Source organism: Amblyraja radiata, chromosome 28 (assembly GCF_010909765.2).
Source record: "Amblyraja radiata isolate CabotCenter1 chromosome 28, sAmbRad1.1.pri, whole genome shotgun sequence".
NCBI classification, from domain to species: Eukaryota; Metazoa; Chordata; class Chondrichthyes; order Rajiformes; family Rajidae; genus Amblyraja; species Amblyraja radiata.
In genome coordinates this window covers 16866638-16878983 of record NC_045983.1, presented here as the reverse complement: position 1 = coordinate 16878983, position 12346 = coordinate 16866638, and the positions used below count along the sequence as shown (strand labels likewise).

Genomic DNA, 12346 nt, shown 5'->3' with positions numbered 1-12346 from the left:
AACATACAGGCTGGGATATCACGTTACCAGATTTATTCAGTTTAGTTAAACCTGATAGTGGGATTTGATTTGGGATGACCTGAATATTTGGGGTGCAAACAGTAGTCTAATTGGGAATACAGTGTGAGTGGCCCAGTTGAGTGCTTAACTGGAGGTGCTGTCTCTTGACTTCAGCGACCTGTGTTCAATCTTGACCTCCAGTGTGTCTTTGTGGATTTTGTATGTTTTCCCTGTGACCATCTAGTGTGAACACCCAAATCATGAGCTGGTAGGTCAATTGGCTGCTGTAAATTGACCCTAGTGTGTAGATGAGTGGTAGAAGCTAGGGTTAGCTGAAGAGAATGTGGAGAGAATAAAATGAGTTACAGTTGTATTAGCATAAAAGAGTGCTTAATGGTCAATACGTACTTGGTGGGCTGTAAGACTGATTTCTACGCTGCATCTGCCTGACTGTTAGAATAATAGATGTGCAGAAAACAAAAATAATATAATGACGTTAAGATGGGGGTTTACAACATTCCTTTAAGAATCTGTTTAACAATGACAGGAAAATAATACATCGTCACAGAGAGCATCATTTGTGGACCTAGTGTCATTTCAGTCATGTAAAAGCTACTTTGAGATTTAAGTATATCTTAAAGTATAAGTAAGTATGGGATTAGAGAACCCTGGAATTGGGTTGTTGTTAGGGAGGACTTGGTGATCATTTTTTTTTCTAAACAAGAGTATCTTACAGCTTTGAAATTTGATAGTACACAAAAATGCTGGAGAAACTCAGCGGGTGCAGCAGCATCTACGGAGTGAAGGAAATAGGCAACGTTTTGGGCCAAAACCCTTCTTTATACTCCACTTTGAAATTTGATATATGAGGCGAGGAAACTATTCCAAGTCTTGTATCGACCAGGTTTAAAATTTAATGGAATGGAGCAGAAGGTAATAAGCCTGTGGGGAATAAAGGGTGGAGAAAATGCATGGTCTCCATTTTGATGAACAAATTTATGAATTCTTGCATAGCTTAAAGATGTCATGAAGTGACAGTGGAGAAATGATTAAATTTGGGTTGATAGTGGGGAAAAAAGAAGCTGGAGATAATTTTATTTTATGAAGGCTCATGAAACAAATTTAGATGCAGTTTGTTGTCCTATCTGGAAAGAAATGTTTGTTTTCATTATATTGAAATAACTCTTTGCACTTGGTCGTAGAGCAAGAATGATGTTCAGAAGTTCCTGGTCCAGGTTGCTCTCTGGGATTCTTTGCAAGATGATGTCCCTGACTCTCAGACTGACTTAATCAAGAAGTTTCTGAGCCTTTGCAAGAAGCATTCGGCAAGGTTGGAAGTACTTAGTGGAATTGGCCTTGGGTCAAATGTTGACCAAGCTGTGAACGCTGTATTTGCTGCCATGATATACCACAACCCTGATCTTCACAGTGCACTGAGAACCTATGGTAAATTGGTCTTTTTTGGAAAGTAGTCTGTTAAAAAAAAATATATTTTTTAACGTGATTAAATTAGATTGCGGATTTGGCAGTATAAAGACATTACGGGAAATGCTTGCAATTATAGCTTCTTCGAGCGTATTAATTGCAATTAGTCACAATAATAAAAACAAAAATAGCGTAAGTACAAATTGTGATTGTAGTTTGAATTTGTGCAGAATCTACCACATCAATACTTGTTCTGGACTTTTCACCATTTTGCATTAAATTGCCCTGCTCATCCAGAGCTTGCACAGTGCCCACTATCCTGCCAAGAAGCTTGGCATTAAAACAGTTACTATACTTGCATACTCTGTACCAAATTGGCCAGGAAAGATGTCCATTTAAGTTTCTATGAGGTTTTAACGGCGAGGTAATTGTCTACTGACAACCAATCTCTCTGCCACAGAAAATTAGCTCATCATTTCAGATTTTAATTATTACTGGTAATTAAAAACAAAACATTTTTTGATCTCACTTTCTGTCTTTGTTTCCTATATTTGAGTTTATAAACAGGTAAACCGACCAACGCATTTCCTGATTTTCGATTTGGTTCTCTAGAAAGATTTATTAGTTAAGATGACACACAATTGCTTTCAATTTGACAAGAACCCTGTAGAGGGCACCAACAGCTTTTGATTTGCAATTGCCACAACTTCTAGTGTAAGAGAACAGGACGACTTTCATCATTGATTTCAGAACTTGGTTCATTAGTGGATGTGTTATACATTATATTATCCTGTGCTTGGATATTATAGGTAGACAAAAGTGCTGGAGAAACTCAGCGGGTGCAGCAGCATCTATGGAGCGAAGGAAATAGGCAATGTTTCGGGCCGAAACCCTTCTTCAGACAGAAGGATATTGAAGGATATAGCTTTTATCCTCCCAATTATGGGCTGTATCTGGAGGCAGTCAATACTCTTGACAGGAAGAAATCTCCTGATTCTCCAGATATTCCATCAGTTGAATATTTCCTGTCCCCCCTTTGACAAAACACTGCACATTTGATTGAGTGAAGCCCTTTCTAATTTAACTATGTTACGTTTTGGATTTACTCATTGCATTCAGCAATACAAAACAGCAATGATTTTACAAAGGATCCTAATTCTTTATTAGATCCATTGAATTTTCAGTGGCTGTAGAAATTTACACAGTGCCCATCCGTTTGTCTGATGTGCAATAATTTGGCACTTGTGCATTAACTTTCAGTACCTATTTGTTTCATTAAGTGTGACAAACGTAATATGGTTAAAGTGGAAAGGGCTCCACTGTACTTGCCTTATTCATCAGCAAACTTGATCAATTGAGCTTCCGAGGCCAGGTCAGAAGTCAATTAAAAACAGAGCTAGTTCTATCCCTGAGCCCCGAGTCAGCCACAGTTTTCTTTCCCTCTCACTCTTCCCTCTCGATCTTGCACCCCACCCTCCCTCCACCCTTCTCTTCTTTAGCTTGCTGAAAGGTGAAGAGAAATTAATCTGCTTTGTGCCAAATATAATCAAAGGTGCAGAATTATTAACACTGACAGTTGAGAAAATGTTTCTGCTTAAGAATACAGTGTGGCCTGTGCAAAGTTAGGTATTTACCAGAAACAAAACCTCCAATCTTGATATGTTATGGTACTATTTTCACATATGCACCCAGGTACAGTGAAATTCATTTTTGTATACATATCAGTACAAGTATCACTATACATAAGCACAGATACATATTAGATAAGTATGTCAGATACAGTACAAGTATATATCAGTAGTACACTGAGATGGTATATAGTCGCCAGTTTTGTGCCATTCTCAAGTCCCAGTTCTTGTAATCTTAAACCAAGCCCTTCAAAATTTGTATGAATTTGTTGCGAGCAACTACTAATGTTTTATTGAAGACAATAAGATAATTGCAAGCAATTGATCTGGGTTGAGATTTTCACTCATGTCTATTTGGAAGGCTTTTAATACCTGTTGCTTACATGATCTGGCACATTACATTTCCAGCACAGATGATTTAATATTTTACAGCTTGTAAACATCAGAAAATATGTTGCATGCAGTTCAGTTACAACTATTGTGAACAGCTGTAGATGATATTGCTATTTTGCCACAACCAGGTGTAGATGCTCAGATGCTGAAGTTGAACTTTATTCCTGACTGATGAATGTGTTGGCTGATTCTGATGGTAGAACACAATAACGCAAAGCAATCTGTTATAATAGATTGGTTTCACTCATTCATTCTGTTTCTCCATTTCTATAGTTGCAAGCGGAGGTGCCACAGGATTCCATGATGAAATTGCAGAAGTGTATGCATTGGCTGAAGGAATGAAAACTTGGATCGTAAGTTTAATAAAGAGCAACACTTTCTTCAAATTACATTTATTATTTTTTTGGAAATCATGACATTACTTTGAAGCATTAACAAAGAGTAAGCAAAGGTGCTGCAGAAGATGTAATAGATTTTCAAAAGCCTCATGAAGAGCCACTCCTTAAACTTTAATACAGAGTATACTCTGTAATACAGCCACTGCAATACAGCACAGAAACAGGCCCTTTGGCCCCCAATGTCAATGCCGACCATCAATACTAATCCCATTTATGAATACCCTTCCAATGCCTTGTGATTCAAGTCCTCATCCAAATACTTTTAGAATGTTATATTCTATTCCATTGCTGATGTCCTAACCTACCTCATTTCAGATCTTGAACTGTTTTTCTGCACTCTGCTATTTTTCTTTTTCATGGCCTATTGTACTTGTGTAACTAATGAATATACTCGTGTATAGTATAATTTGACTGGAGAGCATGCCGAGTTTTTCACTATCTCGGTACAACAGTAATAAACCAATACAATAGATATTGGAATCAATAATGTACATGGCAAACAGCAAGGCTTCTAGCACTGATCCTAGTGGTACATCAGTCACAGGCTTCTAATCATGAAAGCAACCAAACTTTGGATCTAATTTGATGAGATAGGTTTGAATCTCATAGGATCTAATTCATTGTGTGGAGTCAGGGCTACTATCTGACTGAACAGTAAGTGGCAAAAAAGCAGAAAATATAGAGCAGAATTTAAATGTACTCACATTTGTAGAAGGCAGGAAGTTTTTGATACCAATTTGTGTATAGTGATAACAAGACTGTCAGAACATATAAAATGGCATTTTGGTAGGATAAATGGGGCCTCAAGTTGCTTGGAAAATAAGCCTGAATGAGGTAAAGATTAGGCAAAGATTAGGCAAAATTAGGCCAAATCAGGCAAAAATTCACTGATAGCAGTAAATAGTAAAGCGGGTTAAGAGGCTCTGCATATGGAAACAAAGCACAGGATTAATTTCTCAAAGGTTCAGATTAAACTCATCATTACCTTTATGCATATAAATCATGATTTTCATATTGATGTCAGAACTAAGGAATTATAAACAAAAGGAAAGACAAAGCAGGGTGGTAACCCCTTTGTTGGAAATAAAGTGATGAGTGATGCATTACAATTATAAAAATAAGTTCACATAAAATGCGTTCTCCTGTGGGAATTTCCAAACTAGGATTCATAAATGTGTAATGGTCACTGTGATGAATTTATGAGATAGCCTGGTTGGTGGAGGAGGGGCAGGTATGCTGACCATAGGGGAACAATTGCAATGATTGGAACACAAGAAAATAGAGGCAGGAATAGGCCATTCAGCAATCAATATGATAGTGGCTGATCTATACTGCCCTCAACTCCTCTTCTGTGCTAGTTCCTCGTGACTGTCAACTCCTTGATCTTCCACATATTTATCACCCTGTTAAATATATCTAATGATCTGACCGCTACCATTCTCAGAGGCAGAGAATTTCAGAGATCTGCTACCTCGCGGAGAAAGAAAAATTCTACCCAGCAGATTTAAATGACTGGCTCCTTATCTTATATCCCCTTGTTTGTGACACTTCCATCAGCAAAAACATCTCAACATCCACCATATTATTTCTCTTTAGCTTCTTGTTTTCACAACAGGTCTCCCCTCCGTGCACTACACTCTCCACCAGGTGTGGGTACCCTCTGGCTCTGCTCTTCCACTCCAGGCCTCCCAGATGTGCCATGAATCTAGACTCCACTTCATTTTGCACCAGATCCACACAACCAGCACTTCTTCACTTACCTGCGCCAGTCTGAAAAAGGGTCCCGACCTATAACATCATCTGTCCATTCCTGCTGCTGATGCTATCTGGCCTGCTGAGTTCCTCCAGCACTTTTGTTGTTTGCTCAAGATTGCAGCACCTGCAATTTCCTGTGTACCCATGAACACCTCCTGCAGTTTGAGAGTGTTTCAGCCCTGACCAACGGGGAACTCATTTATTAATGCTTCCAAGATTTAGCTCGGCTGATGTTGCCTTGGTACTATGAGCAGCTATGCTCAACTCAATTTGGTTCTTGCGCCCATGCCAGGATTGTGACAAAGCTTGGAGCTGAATATTGGCTCGCAGTTTCTTGCCTAATAGCTGCCACTTGATGGCCCTGTTTATAGTTTGTACATTTGTTACTTTGAAAAGTGGAAGGAGGGTTATTAAGATTTAAAAATTAGAGCAAGTATCATTATAGTTGTAAAGATTGATAATTGTAAACATTGATAATTAATACAATATAGGGTAACTACACAGATATTTCCATTGCACTCTTAATGTTCAGGATTCTGTGCTTGAATGATACCAAGTGGACTCAATTTTCTTTCCTTCAACCCCATCCTTACCCTTAACAAGATGGAACGTAAACAGAAATATGTGATGATGATCAGTGATAAAGAAGAAACGCAAGACGATGACAAGATGAACCCAGAAAATATCAGTGAGTAAGATTTAGCCAATATTCCCAATCCTATAGACATTGGCATAGATGGACTCTGTTGCAATCACATGATTTCATACCGTATTGCAATGAAAACGCCTGAATAAACAAATCAGATAATAAGTATTGTAGGCTTAATTCCTTGTCTATGGTTAAAGCTCCTAATTCCTATTTGTTGAAAACTTTCATCCATGTTGTGCTCATTGTAAGGAGTTGTTTTTAATGTGCCAGGCAGAGGAGGCAGGGGAGGCAGAGGAGGCAGGAGACAGGTAAGCTATTTCCCTAACCTGTGGTTCTCAACCTTTAAATGAGGTTCACATGCACTGGATTGGAGGTTGGTATACCTTGTTTAATTGCATGTGCCAGTTTCTAAAATATGGTAGGTACCAATAGGGCTAGAAATGAAATCAGTTGTTTATGCCTACCCCACCAACCACCTTGTAAAGCCCCCGGGTATTGGCAGATGTTCGGCAACTGTGGCAGTGCTTGAATGCCATCACCTCCACCAAGGCAAAATCAGGACGCAGCTCATGTGACAGCTCAGGAGCGGAAAAGACTGGAAAAAGTTGTGAACACTGCCCAGTCCATCACCTGGTCTGACCTCCACCATCGAAGGGATTTATCGGAGTCGCTGCTTCAAAAAGTCAGCCACCATCATCAGAGATCCACACCATTCTGGCCACACACTCATTTCACCCCTGCCATCAGGAAGAAGGTACAGGAACCTGAAAACTGTAAAGGTCCAGGTTCAGGAACAGCTTCTTCCCTACAGCCATCAGGCTATTAAATACTACAACCTCAAATAAGCTCTGAACTACAATAGACTACTATTTTTTTGTTCTCTCTCTCGTTTATTATATTGTTTACTGTGTATTATGTTTACATGTTCTGTGGTGCTGCTGCAAGTAAGAATGTCATTGTTCTATCTGGGACATGTGACAATAAAACACTCTTGACCTTTGTGCTGGATTCCTGCCAGAATTCCAGAGAAAGTGACCATGGTATTGTTAATAAGTGCTGCTAACTTGCAGTTCATCGGTCTGTCCTGATTCATAGGTAGTGGTCAGATTTCAAATAGAAGTGATATCTGATCATTAATCTACTTTTCCATTTCTTTGACCTTCACTCCATTAGTTTGCACAATTTTCTTGGGGAAAATGAACATCTCACTTTTAATCATCTCTTGTATAGTCTTTATTTGATTTTAAAACACTTGAGTCAGTGAATAAATCAGATAACAAATGCAAATGTCCATAGTTTCTATACTCCAATTGAACATGAACTAAGGCATTAACCAAATTCTGTTCAGCACCCCTGTTTTTTTCCCCATTCTGCCCCCTCTGCAAATTAAAACTGACTTTTTTCCCTCTGTCCCAGTTCTGATGAACAGTCTTTAACCTGAAATATTTTAACTATTTCTGTATCCAGAGATGCTCCCTGGCCTGCTGAGTGTACCCAGCATTTTTGATTTTTATTTCAAATTTCAAGTTATTTTTCGAGTAGTTTTATTCTAAGTAGATTTTTGATTTCTGCTTTTTGCTTAAACATTTAGTGTTCTCTTGTAAATGACGCCCAGCTATTTTAGGATAGTCTAAATAATAAGGAACCTTCTATTAATGCACAAGAGTGGTATTTTGGAATAGTTATCTGATGTGGCTGTAAGGCAGCTATTAAAGCATTTATACCAATCATATTAATAGAATGAATATTATATTTACTTACAATTTGTAACTTTGTCGAAGTAACTTTTTGATATTTTCTAGACGAAAACTGGATTGGGAAGAGCCTTTTGCTATTAAAATTTGCCCCATTACCATCAAAAAATGTTGATTCTTCATCTGAAGAGAAGAGAATGGATACTTTGCCTGAGCAAAACGATGGTTTGCTAAAGTCCGCCAATCTGCCGGCACAGCTTATTTCTGCAGTCCACTCTACCGCATCACATGAACCAATTGTACAGTCGCCAAACACAGTGGACGAAAAAGCCCAGCAATCAATCCCTGCCGCCACAGCATTGAACGATAACCTTGATCCTGCTGAGAGCCCAGCTTCTTCAGTGAGCAGCACGCCCAGTGAAAATCTTGTATCTCCTTATATTGACCTTCACTCTCCTTTTAGTCCCAAACCCAAGGGCTCATTTAATAAAGGCCGACTTAGATTACTTTCACTCAAGTCCATGGAAGAGTTTAAAATTGTCCCAATCCAAGACAAATATCCAATTTTGAAGAGCATTTTGGAGTTTATGAAGGATACCAACATTTCATCTGAAAGGTAAGCTGGTTTGTTTGTCAAACCAAAGGAAACTACTTGAATAATTGTCTGAAAGAGTGCATTTAGAGGAGATGCAAGTTTGCAATGCGGTGGGTGAGGGCGGGGAAATGGAAAGAAACTGGTTTTCTTTCAATCAAAATTTAATTTACCAACCCAGACTGCCGTTCCAAGTCTCCTATCTGAAGCAGTAGTAGCTAACAGAAGGAAGAGGGTTAGTAAATAGCAGTTTGTTCCTGGAGAATTAATATGACCAAGCCTGTTTCTATATGCAGGCCAGATGCTGAAGGCAGGAAATTGGTTTCAAAGCTCAGTGCAGATTGCAATGTAAGAGCTTTAGCAATGGGAGCAGAAGTTGGCATAGGGCCCCTGGAGTCTGCTCTGCCACTCAAGATCTTGGCATTGACTTTTTTTTGCCTGTTCCCTATAAACCTCGATTTCCACTGCTGATCCAAAACTATCTGTCACAGTCATTTAATTACATGGTATTTACTGTTGTCTGGCACGGAAACTTCCAAAGATGCACCGCTTTCTGAGTTGCAAGGTTGATTTGGCCATAAGCTAAATGCCATTAATACCTGCCTTTGTGAATTACTCAATGTGATCATTAAAGCCACTTTTCAGCTGAGTTGGAGCAGGATGCTGAGGGCTTTGATTTGGAGGATCGCCCTCACCAGATTGTAGGAATCCCTAGTTCGTGACTGATCCAAATGGAAGAATAATCATCCGGGCATGGAGAGCCTCGAGTAACTTTTTTTGGGAGCGCAGAGAAACCCAGCAAAAATCGAATGGATTGCAGCACATTCAGATGACCACCACCTCCTGAAAATCCTCCCCAGTTTTACTACCTACACGGGTAGCATGGTTTGTGGGTCTTTGCAGTTTGCGTGGGCAGGGCCTGAGGCGGAATGAAAGGAGAAGAGAGGGAAGTATACAGGAAATAAGGGTCTTTAGAAGAATAACACCTTGTATTCTACCCAACCACCCCCACCCCCGATTAAGTCAAGTAATGGTTGGCATTGTCATATTCCCAGAATCATGCCTTTTTGATTAACCACTTTAAATGTACACCCCTCCATCACCAGTACACTGTGACTGCACGGTGTACTATCTACAAAATATGCCTCTGTTACTTGCAGTGGCTGCTACAACTGCACTCCCCTCATTTCCCCCAAGTATGCAGTGTCCATCACTTGGAAGAAAGAGCAGTAGTTACATGGAAACATCACCTACAGGTTCCCCATCAAGACTCCCACCATCCTATTGTATGAACTATATCACTGGTCCCTCATTATCTCTTATCCTTAACAGTATCTTTACAAGAGGACCGTAGCAGTTCACAAAGGCAGTTCGTCACTACCTTCTCAAAGGGCACTTGGGGATGGGCATTGAATACTAGTCTTGACTAGTGTGCAGGAGGGAACTGCAGATGCTGGTTTACACCAAAGATAGACACATAATGCTGGAGTAACTCAGTGGGATACGCAGCATCTCTGGATAGAAGGAATGGGTGACGAGTTAGGTCAAGACTCAAGTCTGAAGGAGGGTCTCGACCCAAAATGTCGCTCATTCCATCTATCCAGAGATGCTGCCTATCCTGCTGATTTACTCCGGCATTTTGTGTCTATCTAGTCTTGACTGGTCTGGATCACAAAACTGAATAAACTGAGTTTTTACATGCCAGCACTTTGTTTTTCATCCTTCTGGGTCTTTAAACTTTGAATCAAAAGGTTTTTCTTTGAGCAGTATTGATTTGAATGCACGGTGGACCAGTATGAAGTGATTCATGCCTGCTCTCTGCCGTCTGCTCCCAAGGTACGGGGCAATTTGCGGGGCTCACACAGGCTACTGATCCCTGCAATAAAGACATCTGGGGGGAGACCCACGTGATCTTATATAATGCTTTGAATTCGGACACTTAAATAGGATATGCACCATTATTTTTAATATCTGCTGGAAGACACTGTTCTTGAACTACATTCAACCCTTTGTGCGAAAAAACTTGAAGTTCGATATCAACAATTTGGCAGATACTTCTAATGCGAGTTATTTTGCAAATAAGTTATAAGACATCAAGTACTGCATATTAGTGGCAAGTGTATTTACCAAAGTGTCAGTTGTGTTTTTATTTGTTTTTGTCCCGATTGCTCTTATTACTTTGCTTTAACATTAAAAAAAAAACTTTTGCAGTGTTTTGCAGGTTCTATCTTTGCGGAAGGACCAGGCCAAGAATATCATTAATGTTCTCCGTGCGGTTAGCGAATGCCTGCAATCACTCGGACAACCTCATCTCTTCCAGTTCTCCTGCATTCTCTTTCTGCAGGAAATGTTAACATGTCAGAAGGAATTGATCAGGTATGGAACGACAACGGGCAAAGTAGACTTGGTGGGCCGAGTGGCCTAATTCTGCTCCTCGAACGTATGAGCTAAACTTTGTGAACCTTGATAATTGTGATTTGCAGCAAATAGTTCTGAGCTTTGGTTGTGATCTTCTACTTGATGATTTTATTACTATTTAGTAGTGAGTTATTTGTACTGGCTATCTGTAGAGTGTTCTCATGTAGAGCAAATGTCAACCGAATGTGACTTACCTAGTAAATTTTAGTACAAACTCTAATGCATCCAAAGGATTGATTTGCACTTTGCTAAGTCATTTTGTAAAAGCCTTTCAGAAAGAAACTGGTAAGAGTATAATGAAACCATTTACCTGGAGGAGGAAGTCCAGGTGTTTGGGATGATGTCAGGATGCATCTCCTCAAACAAAGGCGAGGGGATGTAGAAAACACTTGTCTCTAAAGTGATGTTGAGTCTGGCCTTGTGAACCAAATATTAAAATTAGTAGATTATTGTTATGAAAGGATATGAATAGAAGGGAACCAGGGAGAGGAAATGGCATTGTATAATTAATTATGATAGAATGGAACGGTGAAGCTTGCTCCTATAGCCAAATGTCAACTTGATTCATCTATTTTGCCTTGCAATGCATTGCTGTAATGCTTCCTGAAGATGGAACCACTTCAGCAAAGCATTCATGCATATAAATAAAATTTAGGGGAGTAATGAGAATTTGCAAAGTTCTATCTAGACCCTGCAGAAAACTAGATTGAGGTTATTTTTCATCATTGACTGGCCCTGAGATATTTCTCCATCCTTTGTGTGGGAGATCTCATGGGTTTGTGTATTGTTCATACCCGTGTAGTCTAGAATGCAATCTCCCATTGTCAAGACCACTCAAAGACCATGCCACACCTTTGCAAACTTGTTTTATACAGCTTTTTCAAAGGAGGTTGAGATGACGAATTTGCAAAGTAAGTTGATGTGTATTCAAATACTGATTAGTTAAGAAGAAACACTTTTAATGGCAATAGGTTGATTTATATAATTATAGGACTCTGCTACCTAGCTTAGAAGGCCATCTTTAAATGTGAGCTATGATAGTAAATATTTGTAGGGCATTCAACTGTGGAGCATCATAGCTGATTCAGTTCTATCCTTAACATTTCCTGATTTTCCAGTGGTGGACGTTGAGTTGGAGCTCTTGATGCTAGTAACGCAGATCTTTAATGTAGTCGGGCAGGAATCCTATGAATTTTCCCCTTTTATCTCTGGCAGATTTATTGTTGCTAAGGCTAGTGACAAATCTTGATAGCACAGGCTGGGGTCTGAACCTGCTGATTCTGTTATATTTGGTCTATTTATATGCAGCTTTTATTAATTTCTGCCAAAGTAAATATGCTGAATTGTTGTGCATTAATTCACTTTTATTACACAGCATCTTCACTTTTATGCCT

The 12346-nt window shown here is 39.4% G+C and overlaps 1 protein-coding gene across 6 annotated transcripts in view; it reads left to right on the top strand.

Annotated features, from left to right (window-relative positions):
* The window catches only part of zzef1 (zinc finger ZZ-type and EF-hand domain containing 1), a 143504-nt gene that overhangs the window by 56132 nt on the left and 75026 nt on the right, over positions 1–12346 (top strand). For all 6 annotated transcript variants that reach the window (XM_033045933.1, XM_033045935.1, XM_033045932.1 and 3 more), the window contains exons 26-30: positions 1203–1446; positions 3720–3799; positions 6203–6287; positions 8051–8558; positions 10746–10910. In XM_033045933.1, the coding sequence (XP_032901824.1) occupies positions 1203–1446; positions 3720–3799; positions 6203–6287; positions 8051–8558; positions 10746–10910 (1082 nt within the window). The remainder of the gene's footprint in view (positions 1–1202; positions 1447–3719; positions 3800–6202; positions 6288–8050; positions 8559–10745; positions 10911–12346) is intronic.